Below are 19,250 nucleotides of genomic sequence, written 5' to 3' on the forward strand. Positions count from 1 at the left end.
CTAGTATGATATTGGAGTAAACGTGGACAGGCAGGTACCTCTGTGATATGCTGGTAAAAGGCCATGGTTATATATGTTCAAATATGATACAATGGGAGGGGGAGTCTTACAGTAGTTTTTTTTTTTTCCTTTAAACTTAATATTTGTATTGATTATTTGGGAATTTCACACCATGCACTTCAATCGCACTTGCTTCCTTTTCGACAACCGTCTGGAAAAGGTACATACTGTTGGGAATAAATTTACAATTCGTCAAGAGCCTCTCTTTTATCTGATCGTTCAATCTTCTTTCTCCTGACGTCCCAACATACACGAGGTCACATCAAACCATGAACTCTTTACGCTTGTTCTCACTGACACGAAGCACTGAAATATTTACTTTTATATTTTGGTTGTCCATCAGAAAGGATAAGCGTGGAAGGGTGAACTTTTGAACGTGAAGATATGGGTCTCACGAGCTGCTCAGGTGATGATAACGGGTCCATTCAGAGAACCCTGAAACCCACACCCACAAGCTGCCCTCTGGTTTCTACATGAACGCTGTGGCATGCACATGTACACACACACACACACACACACACACACACACACACACATACACACATTTTTAAAATGTAACTAAAGAAAATTTTCATTCCAAAGTGCAGACCGAGGGATGGTTCTGCTAATGGTTCTCTGCCTGGCTTTCCTCCATTATTAGCTGGCTTCTGTTGGCCAACTTCTGACAGCCATTTCACTCTGTCCAACTAACTAAATGGGACAGAGTCACACTAAGGGTTGACAAACCTTCTCCTTAAAAGCTACCACCTAGGGGAGGACAGGGCTCTGAGGCATCCACCGTGGGGTAAACAAATTCCATCAAATTACAGGAATAAGAAGCCTCCCCCGGGGCTCCAGAGACAGACAGTCTGGAACAATCTGAGGTAAACACAAAGGAAAGGCTTTCCCTTCTGATGGTCAGCGCCTCCGCCGCCGCCTCCTCCTCCTCCTCCTCCTCGAGATGAGGTCAGACCTTCTTCCTGATTCCACTCTGGCCTACTCAAGTTGAGGAAGTGGCCTGACCCCTGGATGAATCCCAGCAGAGTCTGGATATTTGCTTTAGGGACCCTTCTTCCTCAGCCGCACCACTTCCTTCGGTGTTGTTTTTCCTGAGTACCAAGCCATCATGTGTGGGAACAGAAGTTCAATGACCGTCAGTACGGTGGTTCCCCAAGGGCAAAACATCACAGAGAAAAACAGCTGCTCCCTGATGGTCTGGGATCTAAACAAGAAGAGGGGACTGGTTTCACATACAGTTGCCTACTCCCGGTTCAGAACAAGGATCAGGGAGAAATCACAAGAGCCAGGGGGAAGTACAGTCCTTGGTATAATTCTGGACTTTCTACTCCCACCGAAACAAACAAACAAACAAAAAAACCCAAGAAAATTAGTTCAAATAACTACATGACTATACTAGCAATTCCCTACAAGCCACTAATCATTTACATTTATATACATCTTTCGCATGCAAATTTAACTTCAAGTTATTTCAAAATTATATTTATGCATTAAGTTTAACTGCTATGTAGGTAATTGAAAGAATGAAACCTATTTTTTTTAAAGATTTATTTCTATTTATTTTATGTGAGTTCACTGTAGCTGTCTTAAGAGACAACAGAAGAGGGCATCGGATCTCATTATAGATGGTTGTGAGACACCCTTGTGGTTGCTGGGAATTGAACTCAGGACCGCTGGAAGAGTAGTCAGTGCTCTTAACCACTGAGCCATGTCTCCAGCCCCCAAAACCTACTTTTAATTCAACTGCTTTCATGGTTTTTTTCTTCAATTTTCCAAAGTTTGAGGTAGATATGTACATAAAAATACGTCTATGGGTAGGAGAGATGGAAGGATGGCTCAGTGATTAAGAGCACTTGCTGTTCCAGGGAACAGCATTCAATTCCCAGTAACTACATAGGAGACCACAACCTTCTATGACTTTAATTCTAGGTGATCTTCTGACTTCCGACCTCTTTGAGTATGACACATTCACATGGTGCACATGACATATTCACATGGTGTACATACATGCATGCAAGCAAGCAAAACACTCATACATATAAAAAGTAGGACAATTCTTAAGTATATGTAGTTTATGTATACACATATGTATTAGCTGGGTGTGGTGGTGCACACTTTTAATCTCATCACTTAGGAGGCAAAGGCAGGCAGATCTCTCTGAGTTTGAGACCAGCCTGGTCTACCTAAAAAGTTCCAAGCATAAGCAAACTATTAAAAAAGGAAAGGAAAGGGAAAGGGGAAGAAGGGGAAGAAGGGGAAGAAGGGGAAGAAGGGGAAGAAGGGGAAGAAGGGGAAGAAGGGGAAGAAGGGGAAGAAGGGGAAGAAGGGGAAGAAGGGGAAGAAGGGGAAGGAGAGGGGGAGGGAAGGGAAGGGAAGGGAAGGGAAGGAAAGGAAAGGAAAAAGGAAAGGAAAGGAAAAGAAAAGGAAAGGAAAAAGGAAAGGAAAGGAAGGGAAAGGAAAGGAAAGGAAGGGAAAGGAAAAGGAAAAGGAAAGGAAAAGAGGTGTGAAAAAGAAAAGGAAGAAAGAAAAAGTGGATATATGATATAGCTTCATTTATTTCAGAGATGACATCAGTCTCTAGAAGCAGCCAGCTAGGCATGGTGATATGGGTCTGTAACCCTAAAGCCTGGAAAGAAGAAACAGGAGTTCAAGGCCAGCCTGGCTAGCATAGGCTGAGACCCTTTCTTAAAAGAAAACCAAAAAAATTATCCCTGAGGGGGGGAAAAAAAACCACTCAGTGATCTCTTCATTGTTAAAATCCTACCTGGGGGAGGGGGAAGCAAATGGGAAGTCATGGTGGGCAGGGAGCACTGAATCTAAGGCCCCTAACTCTTAGATCAGAGTTGGTTGCTTCTACTAGCAACCACCTTGACCGCAAATGGGAGATGGTTTTCTTCTTTCTCCTCAGCCTCTTGCCAGCCAGGCTGTTTGGCTACAAACATGACAAGCTACCGGCCACCTCTGCTCCTCTCCGGCATCTTTTCTCAGACTTTGGCTCTGTCTCTCCTAATCTTTGTTCATCCTCCCTTTTGCCATTATCCATGACTGTCTCCTTTCATGAAGGTCATGTGACCAACTTCTCCCCTAACCCCAGGTGCTCCTTCTGAACCCTACTCCTAGGGGGCTGGGCCAAGACTCCAACCCGGAAAAGAATTTTAGACTCGGTTTTTAACTAGTAAATTCTGAAGTAATTTCATTTCTGAAAAGTGATTTTTTTCCTTTCTTTCAAAAATGTAGAATGCAGTTTCCTGTAAAAGCAACATTGTTGGCCCACACCTTTGTTAAACTATAATACATTTATGTATTTTCTTAAAATGACATCAGATTCAATCAACCCTATGCTACCTTGAGAACCTATCTACTATTGATAAAGTGACCCCTTAACTCCAGGTTTTCTGACACTGGGTCTGGGTATATACAGCTTAGGCTAGTCTAGAATTCACAATCCTCTGACTTTAGATGGCCAAGTTCTGGGATACCACACATGCTAGTAATGGGCTTCCTACCAAGCAAGATAGTCCACACTCTTATGAGGATTGTCTTAGTCAGGGTTACTATTGCTGAGATGATACATCATGACCGGAAGCAAGCTGGGGAGAAAAGGGTTTATTTGGCTTACATTCTACCTCAATTTTCATCATCATGGGAAATCAGAACAGGAAAACAAACAGGGCAGGAACCTGAAAGCAGAGACCATGGAAGTTCAGCTTGTTTTCTAACAGAACCTAGGACTACCAGCCAAGGGATGGCCCCATCCACAACAGGCTGGGCCTTCCCATATCAATCACTAATTAAGAAAAGGCTCTAAAGGCTTGTCTACAGTACCATCTTATGGAGATGTTCATCATCATCACCATCATCATATCACCATCAGCACCTTCTTCTAATTCTAATTCTTCTTCTTCTTCTTCTTCTTCTTCTTCTTCTTCTTCTTCTTCTTCTTCTTCTTCTTCTTCTTCTTCTTCTTCTTCTTCTTCTTCTCCTTCTCCTTCTCCTTCTCCTCCTCCTCCTTCTCCTTCTCCTTCTCCTTCTTCTAGTTCTTCTAATTCTTCTTCTTCTAGTTCTTCTTCTAGTTCTTCTACTAGTTCTTCTACTAGTTCTTCTATTAGTTCTACTAGTTCTTCTACTAGTTCTTCTTCTTCCTCTTCCTCTTCCTCCTCCTCTTCCTCCTCCTCCTCCTTCTCCTCCTTCTCCTCTTCCTTATCCTCCTCTTTTTAAAGAATTATTTATTTTATGTATAGGAGTACACTGTAGCTGCCTTCAGAAGAGGGTATTGGGTCCCATTACAGATGGTTGCGAGCCAACATGTAGTTGCTGGAAATTGAGCTCAGGACCTCTGGAAGATCAGTCAGTGTTCTTTACTGCTGAGACATCATCTCTCCAGCCCCTGGAGACATTTTCTTAATGGTGGTTCCTTCCTCTCAGATGCCTAGCTTGTGTCAAGTGACATCCAGCACAAGGATGGAACAATGAGATATAGTCTTGAGTTTTCTGTGTACAAGAGAGGTCTGGGATACTAGGGGAGTGGCTGAGAAGTTGAGTACTTGTCCAGCGTACACACAGTTCTGGGTTTGACCTTCAGCATTGGATAAACTGGGTGTACACTTGTAATCCCAGAACTTTAGCGTAGTGGAAGGATCATGTGTTCACAGTCAGTAGAGAACAATAATTAAAAATGGGACTAGGGTAAAATAGTAGGGCTAAAGACTGCCATGCAGAGGGTGGAGTGTAGAAGAGAATCCTGATTGGTTTTCTACACATGAATCACAAAGAGTGTGTTGCTTCTGTCCTGAGCCTTATCCTTGGGACTAAGACTGTGGATACTTATTCAAAACTCAATCACAGTAAAAGGGAACATTTCCAGGGACCTACAGACTACAGGGGCGACCTGTAGACTGGTGGCGGTGGGTGGGAGTGATGGTTATGGGGTAGGGGGAGACCTGGAGTTTCCAGACACATATCTTCCTAACTAACCATCTTCAAGGAGCCTCCTTCTCTACACTGATTACTGCCTCTCTCAGGTGTGTGGGCATCCACAGCGTGGATGAGCCCGGTACTAGGCTACATTAGCAGCTCTGCATATCTGCTAAACTCTAAGGATATCAGAATGTATACAAAGCTTAGTTTTCAATGTTTAAATCAATTTACATATCCCAGCCTCATGAAGCTAACTATCACACTGAGAGGCTAACACATAAAAGTCATTTCTGTCTGTCTGTCTATTAACCATCATCTATTATTGCAGGCCCCTTCTACTCCTGGAAAGTAGTCTCTAGGAATCTTTGAGGGTGGGGAACACTGAGTGGCTCTATGAATATTTCAGTATTGGGTATTGAATTCCCTGTTCCTTTCAGTATTAGGTAAAATTGGAGATAACTTCAGTAATTTACTGAAACTATAAAAAACCCAAAAGGAATAAGCATTAATTTTCTCCCACAGGTGCATGTGGGACTGCAAGAAATCTCCCACACCAGGGCTCAGACGTCTGCCATTTTAACATTTAACATTTATGTGCCTGCATAACCAGAAAGCTCTCTTGTTACTACATTTATTTTCCACATAAAGACTATAAATGCTGTTAAAAATTTTGCACATTTTTAAGGGTTTATTTATTTTCTGTTTTAATTACATGAGTCTTTTGCCTTAAGGTATGTGCACCACTTGTATGCCTGGTGCCTGAAGAAGATACCTTACTTAGAACTCTCATCATGGATGGTTATGAGCTACCAGTGTGGTGTTGGGAATAGAACTTGGGTCCACTGATAGAACAACAAGTACTCTTAATAGCTGAGCGATCTTGGTAGCCCCCATATATCACAGATATTTTCGTGGCCGACTGCCACTTGGCATTACATCCCTGTTGTTCTTTCAAAACTGCAGGCCGATTAATGATGGCCTCAGGGCTTCCTCCTCTCCGAACACAAGCAAAGTACTTACTGCCGGGAGAGCACACCGTTGGCCAGGATTCCTTCATAGTGACTTATCCCTTTGCTCTGAAGCAGGTTGATGTGGCCACCTAGTTCATCTGTGATGATCCCTGCGTGGATGGCAGCTTTGCACAATAAAGAGGTCTGAAACAGAGTGACAGCATTACTCAGCACTCACATGTTTAAAACAAAGCTGGACCTTTCTCCCTTCTACTTTTGTTTGTTTGGGGTGTTCATTTGCTTTTTGTTCTTTAGAGACAGAGTCTCCTTATTTAGTGCTGGCTGTCTTGGCACTCACTATGTAGACCAGGCTGGCTTTGAACTCACAGATCTGTCTATCTCTGTCTCTGGAGTGCTGGAATTAGCAGCATATCCACTGAGTTTTCCATCTTTTGCTTGCTTAGTCATTCACAGTAGTACTCTGCCCCCATGAATAATGCCTCTAGCACTATTATGTAAACCTCTAGCTGCAAAATCTGAACGAGTCAAGGAGTTTCCCTTGTTCCGCCACAATTCATGAGACCCTGCTAACTGACACAAAGGACTCTTCAGCACCTCAAGAGCAATTTCAAACTAGCAGAGTTGAAGAACTCATCTGTCAAAATGGTTCACTCTGCTCACAAGTCACTGAGTTCAGGGTAGACCATTATACGGATAATGAGGTTTGTCTCTTAGATTTGATTTACAAGCAGACAGTCTTAAACAAGGTGGAAAGCAACCTAGGTACCATTCAGCCTTCTATACTGCAGCTTCACATTAATTCTTTGATTTGGTACAACATCAAAACTAAGATGGCTAACAGCTGCTAGATGGACCCGCAAGTTCCATGTGGAATGGCCCAACAAACAAACAAACAGACAAAAATCTCAGCATTCATCTCATTCTCTGAATCCTGTCAGTGAGTCCAAAAGCCTGTGACTGCAAGCTGCTCATGGAAGCCTTCAGCTCCAGCCGTATGCTGTTGAGACAAATTCGGCAAAAGCAAGATCGAGTGGCTGACTCTAAGACAAGTTAACTCTGACAGGCAGTTAAAGAATTGCAAGAACTGAGGGGTGACCAGGTCTAAAGATCCCCAGGAACAGATGTGGATGGGAAGACAATAGACAGACAGACTTGGCATTTGGGCCAAGAAGGCAACTCTAAATAAAGTTGAGCTGTGAGCATCTTTCGTATAGCTAATAACAACTCCAAGAGGACAGAGGGGCATCCCACTGGACCTAAGTAGTTTTCTCTGTTCATGGGAAGATTGACACCTGAGTCTCCATGGGAATGTTTCCTCAAATCTAAGTTACAACACATGTAGAAGCAATGGATGGTATTTGTAACCAATTATCTAGGAGTTGCACCAACACCAAGGAATTCTGTGACTTTTTTTTTCCTTAAGAGACTTCATATGTCCCACCTGAGATTCGGCAACAGAAGTCAGTTGTGCAGTAAGTGATGGCATTGTTATAAACAGAACATACAACAAAAGAGAAGCCCAACGGAGATGCAGATAATACTGTTCCCTTTGGGAACAGGAGGCAAAGGAAGATGGCCCATAGTGGAGACCCATCTTGCACTTGGAAAAGAATCAGCCTGGCGGTGGCGGCGCACACCTTTAATCCCAGCACTTGGGAGGTAGAGGCAGGTGGATTTCTGAGTTTGAGGCCAGCCTGGTCTACAGAGTGAGTTCCTGGACACCCAGGGCTATATGGAGAAACCATGTTTTGAAAAAAACAAAAACAAAAACAACAAAAAGAAAAACAAACAAAAAAAAAAAAGAAAAACAAAAATAAACCTTCCTGGAATCTGCCTGCCTTCCCTAGGAAGCTTTCTCTATGGTGAAAAACACTGGTAACCGTAGCAATTATGAAATGGAGGCAGGAGGACCAAGAGTTCAAGGTGGTCTCCAACTACTTAGCAGCTTCTGTAGTTAAATCAGCTCAGAGTACATGAGTTGTCTCAGCAAACAAACACAGGTGGTTAAGAACTTGCTGAGCCAGTGTGTGGACCTGAGCCTTCGATCAGTAGGAACCTATGCAACAGTGGCCAAGACACAGAAGTCCCAGCATGCCTAGGGCAGTGTCTATAATCCCAGCATGCCTAGGGTGGGACAGAAGGCGGAAATGGGATGCCTGGAAAGCTAGCTAAAGAGACTGTCTCAAACAAAGTAAAAGTCAAGGACAGACTTGAGGTTGTTCTTTGTTCTTCTTTGACCTCCAAATGTGCATTGTAATACACACAAATTCCATACCCCTGACCCCATAAAGTTGGTGGGAGGGCTGGAGAGTTGCTATTTCAGAAGACCTAGGTTCAATTCCCAGCACCCACACGGCATCTAACAGCCATCTGTAACTCCAGTTCCAGAGGATCCAAAATTCTCTTCTAGTCTATGTGGGTACTGTACTCATGTCATGCACAGAATATATGTAAGCAAAATATCCTTTTTTTTAGTTAAAAAATTTTATTTTTTTAGTTAAAATTTTTTTTTTAGTTAAAAAAGTTATAATTTTTAAGTTAAAAAAAAATAAAAACGGGTGGGAAAATGGTGGTGAGATGGCCTAGTGGGTAAAGGATCTGCCACCAAATCTGATGACCTGAGGTCAATCCCCAGGAGCCAATGAGGGAATCAACGCTGATCAGTGTTTTCTGAACTCTATACTCAGCTGTATCAAGTGTGACTCTCTGTTGTGGTTTGAATGAAAATGGCCCCCACAGGTTCAGACACTAGAATATTTGGTCTGCAGTCGGTGGAACAGTTAGGGAAGTATTAGGAGGTATGGCCTTGTTGAAAGGGGTGTGTCATAGGGCAGGGTTTTGAGGTTTCAACGGCCTATACCATTTCTAACTAGATCTTTCTCTGCCTCATGGTTGTTGGCTCAAAATGTAAAGTCTTAGCTAGCATGCCTGCCTGTCACCACACTCCTTGCCATGAGGGTCATGAACTGCAAGTGAGCCCCCAGTTTGATACTTTCTTTCATAAGTTGCCTCGGTCCTGGTGTCTCATCGCAGAAATAGAAAACTACGACACCCCCCATAATAATAAATGCTTTATTATTAATAATAATAAAAAATATAATAAAATTATTTTTAAAAGGACTATATAGCACAGACATGGAGCACTTGGCTATCGTGTGCAAAACCAAAGTTCAATTCTCAGCCCCATTTGCACAAAAATTTAAATAAATCCTTAATTAAAGTTATTAATAAAATTATTCAATTATAAATTAAAGTTATTAATAATACAGTTGGCCACGTTTTAAGCTCTCATGAGTCTGCTTTCATCAAAAAGCTCTCTTTATGGTACACACCTATAACCCCAGCATTTGGGAAGTAGAGATAGGAGGGTCTGTCGGTCAGGAGTTCAAGACACATATCCAGTTGAGGTCAGCCTGGGTGGTATATGACCTATATCAGAAAACCTTTCCATGGCTAGGGATCCAGCCCACGGAAGGATCCCATAGGGATCCAGCTTGCTCAGAAGGTTCCTGTTCCGGGTATCCTGGCTCTGCCTCCAACTGCATTTCATGTGTGAAGTCATTTCTCTGTTCTGACTTATTTTCCTAAATCAACTGGACAGCAGCAAGGGTAGACTAGCCTATCTAGATTATGTGGTATCCACTCTGGATGTCTGCCACTTCTGGCTCTAGGGTCCACACAGACCTGTCTCCTTCCCTATGCCCCAGAATAGATGCAAATTAGCTGTGGTCTACTGGTCAGCTATTCCCACTGCTTTGAATAGTTTCCTCCACAGAATTCTGCCTAGTAATGAAGTAAATGTTTCAGGAGTTATGTGCTGTACAGAACTCCCAGTGATGGACAGAACAGAGGCCATTGAGCAACAATCCATCATCAGCTGGTCATGAAATATTCTGATTTACCCAAGAAAGAATGGAAGGAGTCCAATGGTCCAGGTTCCTATTAAGGAAGGGTTTAACTGTAGATTGATTGCCCATATTTAATGCAGGGCATAGGAAACATATTCATGAGACCAGTCACCAGCGGTGTCCATTGAATTATTCTGGTTAAAATAACTACCCTTTCCCATAATTATTTCTTTATTAAAACAAAAAATACTTTCTTATCTTACATTTAAACGTAATTCATGCTTATGAGTGTTTTTCTCCCCTGGTATCAAGTTTAAAAATTCACCTTCATTAAATCTGATTAAAGCAACAACCACCTCCGCATTGGACAACTAATACTTTGATTTCCTCAGTAGTCTGCAGTGCAGGTGTGGCACAGTCTAAGTCAAATTAACGTATGGGAAAAAACTATATTACCAGTGTATGTTGATTAGTGATTTGCCTTAGACAATATCCATTAACTCAGCTGAAACAACAGCATTATAATTCTCAAAGGAGCAAGGGGAACACATACACATGCTAATTCTTTAATTTTATTATTATTATTATTATTGGTGTTTTTTGTTTTTTTTCCGAGACAGGGTTTCTCTGTGTAGCCCTGGCTGTCCTGGAACTCACTTGTAGACCAGGCTGGCCTCGAACTCAGAAATCCGCCTGCCTCTGCCTCCCAGAGTGCTGGGATTACAGGCGTGCGCCACCACCACCCGGCTATTTTTTAAAATTTATATTTATGTCTATGCACTATTTGCACATCTTTAGGAGATATGAAAAGCACTCTCATCACTGTCCAGTTGACAAGAGAGTTTCAGGTTCAAAACCAGTCTGGGCTACACAGAGAATTCAGCATCCACTTGAGCTGCAGAATCAAACACTATCCTCCCCCTCTCCCCCCAACCCCCTGCCAAAAAAAATTATCACACTGAGATCACTATGCCACAAAAGTTGGCCAAACACAACAGCAGGAAAACATGCAGGACCTCGCAGGTGATCAAATCACACCAGCACTGTAGCATTTTCTTAACCTTCCTCTAAAGAAATGTCAACAGACTGTCAAAAGTATTGACAATGCTTTAACCAAAATACGAAAGTAATCATTCTGGGGACTAGAGAGATGGCTCTGTGGTTAAGTGCTTCTTGCTCTGGAAGAGGACCAGAGTTCAGTTCCCAGTACTCCAGCATGGCCTTGGTAGGGACAGAATGACATGGCTCCTCGTGGGCCTCCACAAGTGTCATGGCTGCTGTGAGAGCAAGGCTTGCTTGTATAATAATGTACATATTTTACATTTCTCCTCAAAAGCATGTCTTCTCTGTTAACTGTAATGACTCTGTGATAATCAGAGACGGGTCTGCAAGGGGAAGATGTGGCTAACATGATCAGTAAAATAGTAAACATTGGGACCTTCAGATTAGTCCTTAATTAAGGCTTTGTACAAGAACTCCAAAAAACGTGAGTTCAAAAATACATAATTTCTCAGGGCTGGAGAGACTGCTCGGCTGTTAAAAGCACTGGATGCTCTTCCAGAGGTCCTGAGTTCAATTCCCAGCAACCACATGGTGGCTCACAACCATCTGTAATGGGATAATGGGATACACACACACACACACACACACACACACACACACACACACACACACACACACACACACATATATATATATATATATATATATATATATATATGCCACCAACCATGGCATGATATATATGATATGTGTATATATATCAAAATATAAGGATGCAATATGAATTATGTAAGGAGCTTCAAAGATCTAAAGGAACAGAGGCAACTTCGTTGTGAGGAGACTTGTCAGAAAGAGAGTAAAGAAGAAGATAAACAGCATTAGGGAGTGGGGATTGAAGGAGATCCCACCCAGCTAGGCTTTTGTTCATGCTTACAAGGGCAGGCAGACTCCTGAGTTCGGGGTCGGTCAGTGACAAAGCAAAGTGAGAGGTTCAGGTGTGGTGAAAATGGTAGTTTCAGGTCGGGGTCCCACCCAGCTAGTTTATCATCTGTGGTTAACAGAGTCGGGCAGATCCCTGAATCCTTTACCAAAGCTTAAAAAAAAGGTCGAGGGGTGGGGGCTTGTGGAGGCCAGCCTGGTCTACAGAGTGAGTTCCAGGACAGCCAGGGCTACACAGAGAAACCCTGAATCGAAAAAAACCAAAACAAGCTAAAAAAAAAAAAAAAAAAAAAAAAAAAAGTGCTTGTGTCACCTAAAAACCAAAGGTCATAGAATGCTGATTCAACGGAATGAGTGGACTGAAATGTAAAATAAAAGACTGGGTTTATGATCTGCAAGAGATGAGCTATCCAGAGAATTTCTTAGAATGACAAGAGAGAACTGTTTGGAGAACAGGCATGAACAGGACAGAGACAGTGAGCTGTCTGGAGATCTCCAGGGGCGGCAGAACATAGAGAATGCGATCTGGAAAGCCGTCTCAACAGAACACAGGTCATCAGCTTGGGCTCAGGATTTGATTTCAAGTCATTTGTCTTGCCACTCCCAGGATACCCCGTTCCTCAGAAGCCCTCTCCAAGGCAAGGCTGGTCCTTGGTAGCTGAGCTCCAAGGTAACACCTGTACACATGTGCAAATATGTACACATAGACAAATAGACACATATATAAATTAAAGGATCTAAAAACAGAATAAGTATTTAGCTTGCAGTTAATAAAATTTGAACTAAAATTGCCATACGGTGCAATAAAAGTGAAGCCCGCGCTTACTCTGCAAGTGGTGAGTTATAAAATACACTGGAGAGAAAAGGAGGCAAAGGAGTTGCAAGTTTAAAGCCAGCCTGGGCTACACAGGGAATTGAAAGTCCTCTCCAGCTACAAAATAAAACACTATTTCAAAATAACAAAAAAAAAAAAAAAAAAAACGAAAAAAGAAACCAAATGAAATAAATTTAATACACAGTCGTGTGGCTTGACCCTACGTACTTCATTACAGCCCCTACAGTTTTTATATTGGTGCATTTGTAACACTTTTTATAATCAAGTAATATCCTATAGACATTTTAGGAAATATGAAGAGTAAATTCATATTTCCCCAGATTTTTGGAAGGTGCTTTTTCCCTAGTCCAAGAGTATACTTTTAATTTTTCATATTTCTTCAATATCTTTTATTTTTGAGATTATAATCACATTATTTCTCCTTTCCTTTACTTCCCCCCAAACCTTCCCATATACCCCTCTTTACTGTATTTCAAATTTGTTACCTTTCCTTTCATTAATGATTATTGTGTGTATACCTGTGTAACTACCTGTTCATTATGTATAATGCTATTCATGGTTCTTGTCGGAGCTGATCTCGCTTGGAATAGAATAATCAATTGGTGTATTCTTCCCTGGAGAAGAGTATTTCTCCTGCTCTCAGTTTCCTGGGTAATTCTTTGGGTAAGACTGAAGTCTCATGGGTTTTCCCTGTCTACTTTGGCATGTCTACTATTGTTGTCCCTGTTTAGCTCATGTTTAGACAGTTCCTTGAATACTTTTTGAGAACAATGAATTTATAAAATGAATTAGTTAAGGTCAGCAAGATAGTTCAGTACTAAAAGTACCCCCTGAGCTTCCACATGTGGCTAGCTCAGGGGTGGTTTGAATAAGAATTGCCCCAATAGGCTCATTAGAATGTTTTAATCATCAGGGAGAAGCACTGTTTGAAAGGATTAGAAGGATTAGGAAGTGTAGGGCCCTGTAGGAAATAAGTCCAAAGCCCATGCAAAGCCCAGTCTCTCTCTCTCTCTCTCTCTCCATCTCTTTCAGCTTCTACTCCAGCACCATGCCCCCCACCATGCTCCCCACCATGATGATAAAACTCTCTAAAACTGTAAACAAGCCCTAGAGTTGCCTTGGCCATGGTGTCTCTTCACAACAATAGAACAGTGACTAAGATAAATTCAATTTCTGGAATCCATATAGTGATGAGAAAATCGACTTCCACCACTTGCATCATGATACACAGTGCCCCCACACACAAAGAAATAATGATAATAATAAATTAGTTGAGTGACATATACCATCGAAAAGCAGATGCACCCCACTATTAGAAAGGTAGAAAGGTGGCAAAGGAAAGCTGTCCTGTGGTCGGATCTTAAGGAGCAGCCCAAAGCCCACACTGCTGATGGCACTGAAAACAGATATAGTATGGATGCCTACATTGTCAGAAGAGGCAGACCCCAGAATCTTAAGGACTCAAAAGGGCCCTTTAAGTTCTTCACATACAGCCTCTGAAGATCCAGTCTGTCCCCATCCACTGGCAGCACCACTTACACACACTATCACCAACAACTGCTTATAACATCTACATATTTCTCTAAACACCGTATTGCACTCTATGCTATTTAATTACTCCTTTTATGCAGCTGAAACTGGCATTTCTATGTTTATCCACTGAGCCTGCTGTTTTTTTGGGGCTGCACAAAATGAAGCAACACCTTTTCTGTAATGATATCTTTAAGATCACATATTCTCAACAAACCATGTGATCCCAGTACTTGGAAGATAGACACAGTGTAGCTTAAGCCCAGCCCTGGATACACAAAGTTCAAGGCCAGTCTGGGGCTACAAAATATTCTGTCACAAACAAGCAAACTCCATGATACAATCTCCCTCAAGTCTGAATGCTTCTACTTCAGTGACTCCTCGAGTAATTAGTTTTTCAGATTCTGTCTTGTTGATGTACAGGATGCTCTAGTTTTGCAAAGAACCTTCCAAAAAAAGATTTATTACATCAAATGTACTTCCTAAGAGGAAGCTGCCATGGAGTAGATTCTAAATTAACCCCTAGGATCTGCCTCCTGGTAATCCCCTTGTAGACAGGAAGCTGCGGCATGCTGTTAATAATTCCTAGAACATGGCGAAAAGGTGGGATGTCACACCTCTCCATTGTATCTCATGTTAGTACAAGATGCTTTTGCTCATGATTCTCTCTGCTGGCTTCAGGGACATGTGCAGCCACGTTAGGAGGACATATGGCAAGAACAGTAGCACCACCAGTCAGGAGCCAAGAATTCAAGGCCCTCCTTTCTCCAATGTCCCTCAAGTAGCTGAATGTGCCCCACACTTCGAGCTTAGAAGCTGGCCTGTCACTAGAGGAGCCACAGAGGAGCTATAGCTGCAGGTGACATTGCAGCTCTATCCTCTTGAGATCCTGAAGTGGGAACCTTGCTCAGATTCCTAATCCACAGAAAACAGAGATGGGCCAGCAAGATGGCTCACTAGATGAAAGGCTTGGGTGGCAAGTGCAACCACATGAGTTTGATCCCTGGATCCCATCATGGAAAGAAAGAATGAATTCCTGAAATTGTTCTCTGACTTCCACATTGTAAACATTTACCTGTATGCACAGGACACATACCACCCCCCACCCCCACCCCCACACACAATGTATTTTTTAAAAAAAAGCTGGGTATGGTAGTACATGTCTCTGATCCTAGCAATTGAGAGACAGAAACAGGCAGATCTGGTTTATAGAATTCCAGGTCTGCCAGGGCTACACGGTGAGAGCCCATCTCCCAATAAATGAATATACAAATATGAAGACACAACCAGAGACAACAGATGTTGCTTCAACCTCGGGGTAGGCCACATTGTTACACAGCTGCTAAGTATCTGACATCTGTTAGGGAAGGTACTAACCAGACTTGTGTAAAGAGATGAACTTTCGAAAGCAAACAGTGGCCAGGCATTGTGGCTCGCCCCTTTAATCCCAGCACTTGGGAAGTGGATCTGTAAGTTCCAGGCCAGCCTGGTCTACAGAGCAAGTTCCTGGACAGCCAGGGCTACACAGAGAAACCCTGTCTTGAAAAACAAAAGAAAAACCAAAGCGAATGGAGCCAAGCAGTTGGTGAGAAACTGATTGCGAGCAGAGTGTTGCAGAGAAGCACTCAGAGCTCACACAGAGAGGACTAACCCTTCCACCCCTACGGCCCCTCCCAGGAGAACACAACCTTTCCACTGAAAGGGAAGAAACTCCATGTCAACCTTTAGCTTCTAGTTAATTTCCTAGAATCATTTAGGAATAGCTTCTCTACATTTTTTAAAAAAAGATATAGACCATTAAAAGAGAAAAAAAATAATGTCTGGTAAGCCAGAAGAATATCCTGTGTCCAATTTATAAACAAAAGCAACACAGGAAAGAGGAAACGAAAAGCAAACTTACACTATGATCTATTTCAGAATCAGGATGTGCTAAGAGAAAAAACAAAATGAAATGTAAAAAAATACAGCCTATAACAAGATTACAGTCGCGTTTTCTCTCCTGCCAGAGGCGACTTTTCAATCTCTACAGTGTGTGTGGGAGGGAGAGATACTTCTCCACAGGAGAGAATGCTGTCATGAGGATCTGTCAGCAAGGTCCTTTCCCAGCACAAAGATGCTTCGCATCTTAACTAAATCAAACCAACTCTTTCAACAGTCAAGTGCAAATTCAACTATTTTAAATGGTAATATAAGCAGAGGGGGAGGGGGGATGAAAATGAGCATATTTTCAGGATGGAAACCTGTAAGTAAAATAAATAGTGGGTTATATATTAGGAGACAGGACAGACAGATGGTGGGTGGGCAGAAGTAGGGCAGATGACTTTATTCTGTGAGGTAACCAGTAATGTCACTAGCTCTAGTATAGAAGACAAATGCAGTTCTATAGAACTAATACTACTAGAACTAATACATCCTGCTAATACTCGCAAGATGGCTCCTGGCTGACACACTTGTCACCTGATGATACATGCCTGGTAGCCCCTAATTGAGGGAAAAGAGAAAACTGACTCTACAGAGTTGTTCTCTGACCTCCATGTGTGACATGGCATGTGCAAATTTCATGTACACACACACACACACACACACACACACACACACTCGCGAAAGTCAAAGAAAAAGAAAGAATGGGCCCTGAGTTCAAGAAAGGGATACAGAGGTAGAGAGTTGAATGGATGAATGTTTAAGTATATCGTATAAGTATAATGGATGGATAAGTATACAAATCTATGGCCTTTTGTGGAAATTGGATTGGACAGGTGTTTGGATCTCAAGTCTCATGTGTTAATAAAAGCTAATGCCCAGCTCACAGCCCTATTAGGACATGGGAGAACCTTTAGAAGGTGTGGCCTTATGGGAAGAAATTAGGTCACCAAGAATGTGCCACTGAAATGGACCATGGAATGCCCTCGTCCAGGGGTCCTTGGGCTTCACCTCAGTCCCAGCAGCAAGCAGGCTAGACTGAAACTGCCAAAATGTGAAATGAAAATCGACTTCTATGCTCTTACTGTATATTTCTCTCAGGAATTCATTACAGGAAGAAAATGCTGACCAATACAATGGAAGACTACTTCTTAGGTGCTAAAAATATTTCTGTCTTTCACTTCTACTACTCCTATCTGGAAATGCTAGAAATAAGTTGAGTGCATAGATAACTTTGGTTTCAAACTTGTTGTATTTTACCATCTCATAAAATAGCAAAGCATATATCTGTGTAGAGTTCTGTATCCTATTTCACTTGATTTTTGCAATTAATTCGGGCAAAGGGAGCAACACTTCTTTGATATTCCCTTAATTACTTACATCTCTGTAGCCATCTTTTGTATTCCCAGAAATGTCTCCTGCTATGTCTCTACAACCAGCGGGGCAGAATTTGCTGGAAAAAAAATTACATAGTATCAAATTACATGAAAAGAAGAAAAACATTATACTTCAATTTAATTTCTCTCTCTCTCTCTCTCTCTCTCTCTCCTCTCTCTCTCTCTCTCTTACACACACACACACACACACACACACACACACACACACAGAGAGAGAGAGAGAGAGGGGTAAAAGAAAAAGGATGGACCCTGACTTCAAGGAAGGAGAGAGAGATATAAATGAACGAATGAATGAATCAATGAATGAGTATATAAATCTATGGAAGTTGGACAGGTGTTTGGATCTAAAGGCTCCATGGTTAATAAAAACAAATTCCCTGCCCACGACACTATTAGCACATGGTAATTCTGGAAATAAAATTGAATGCATAGGTAACTTTGAGGGTTTTTTCCCCTCTTTCATAATGCAGGCAAGTAATATCTTGTTTTAAAGACAAATGAGAAACCTGATTTACAAAAACACAAACTAATCTAAAAAGTTAACTTGGAAAGAAGTTTTATACAATGGTTGCTTTCTGAAAGGATTTATCACGTATAAAGTATTAAAGCTACTTCCCTAATACACTTGGATTCTTTAAGATACCTAAGAAATATTTTTAAAGTAAAAGAAAAATTTACCTATATAGTATAACCTTATTCTTATTAAAAGAAATGTTTAAAATATATAACATTTTTGTTTGGATGGATAAAAAGAAGACAAAAAGCAACACTAGTAAACTCTCTCATATCTATATTAGGAAAAGTAAAAAGAAACAGGTAAAATTAATAATATTCATTTAACATAATAATATACCTAAATTTTGCTAATTCCCACTTACATTGAAATTAACTTTGCTTTTTTCCTAGTACTGAGAATATATTTTACACCTGTAGTACACTTCACCTTGGACTTGTCATAGTTCAAGTACACAGCCACCAGGGTTACTATAACAAACACTACTGCTACCTGTAAAAATAAATGACCCTTACACTTAAGAAGAATGCTTTAAAATTAGGGTTTAGTCAGATCCCATCATACAACCCTGTAATCCCAACAAATCAAAAGGCTAAGACAAGAGGACCACATGTTCAAGGACAAGTTTCACCCACATGTGTGTATACACATACATGATATATACATGATAAATGCATAATAAAATAGTTGGTTTTTCAAAGAGCTTTCAAGGAACCCATCACAGAAGGTAATGTGATTGAAGGGTGTGGTAGTTTGAACATGCTTGGCCTAAGATGTGGCATTATTAGGAGGTGTGGGTAATGTCACATGTCAACATGAGGGTAGGTGTGGGTAATGTCACATGTCAACATGAGGGTAGGCTTTGAGAGACCTTCCTCCTAGCTATCTGGAAGTCAGTCTTCTATTGGCCTTCAGATTAAGATGTAGAACTCTCCTGGATGCTGCCATCCTCCCGCCATGATGATAATGAACTGAACCTCTGAACTAGTAAACCAGCCCCAATTAAATGTTGTCCTTATAAGAGTTGCCTTGGTCATGGTGTCTCTCCACAGCAATGGAAACCCTAACTAAGACAAAGGGTCTCAGTGCTAGAGACTGGGTGACTTGACTCAGACCAAGGTTAGCTAGCTGACCCTGAACACGGCATATAAACTCCCTGAGGTTCAGTCTCTTTTCTTTCTAGTTTCTTGAAGCATCAACACATCAAGGACAACTACTTACATCTTTGAACACACACATATACACAGCCAATGTATTAAAACACTAATGCTGTATATGTCCCTGTTCCTATCCTTGGTCTCTTTCAAATTCATGGCCTCT

At 41.6% G+C, this 19,250-nt stretch overlaps 1 protein-coding gene across 1 annotated transcript in view; it reads right to left on the reverse strand.

Annotated features, from left to right (window-relative positions):
- Dcbld1 (discoidin, CUB and LCCL domain containing 1) overlaps nucleotides 1–19,250 on the reverse strand; it is a 99,264-nt gene that overhangs the window by 11,344 nt on the left and 68,670 nt on the right. The window contains exons 5-6 of the mRNA XM_052164025.1: nucleotides 17,400–17,472; nucleotides 5,995–6,128 (exon numbers count right to left, since the gene is read on the reverse strand). Of these exons, the coding sequence (XP_052019985.1) occupies nucleotides 5,995–6,128; nucleotides 17,400–17,472 (207 nt within the window). The remainder of the gene's footprint in view (nucleotides 1–5,994; nucleotides 6,129–17,399; nucleotides 17,473–19,250) is intronic.

The sequence above is a fragment of the Apodemus sylvaticus genome, chromosome 19 (genome assembly GCF_947179515.1).
Source record: "Apodemus sylvaticus chromosome 19, mApoSyl1.1, whole genome shotgun sequence".
NCBI lineage: Eukaryota > Metazoa > Chordata > Mammalia > Rodentia > Muridae > Apodemus > Apodemus sylvaticus.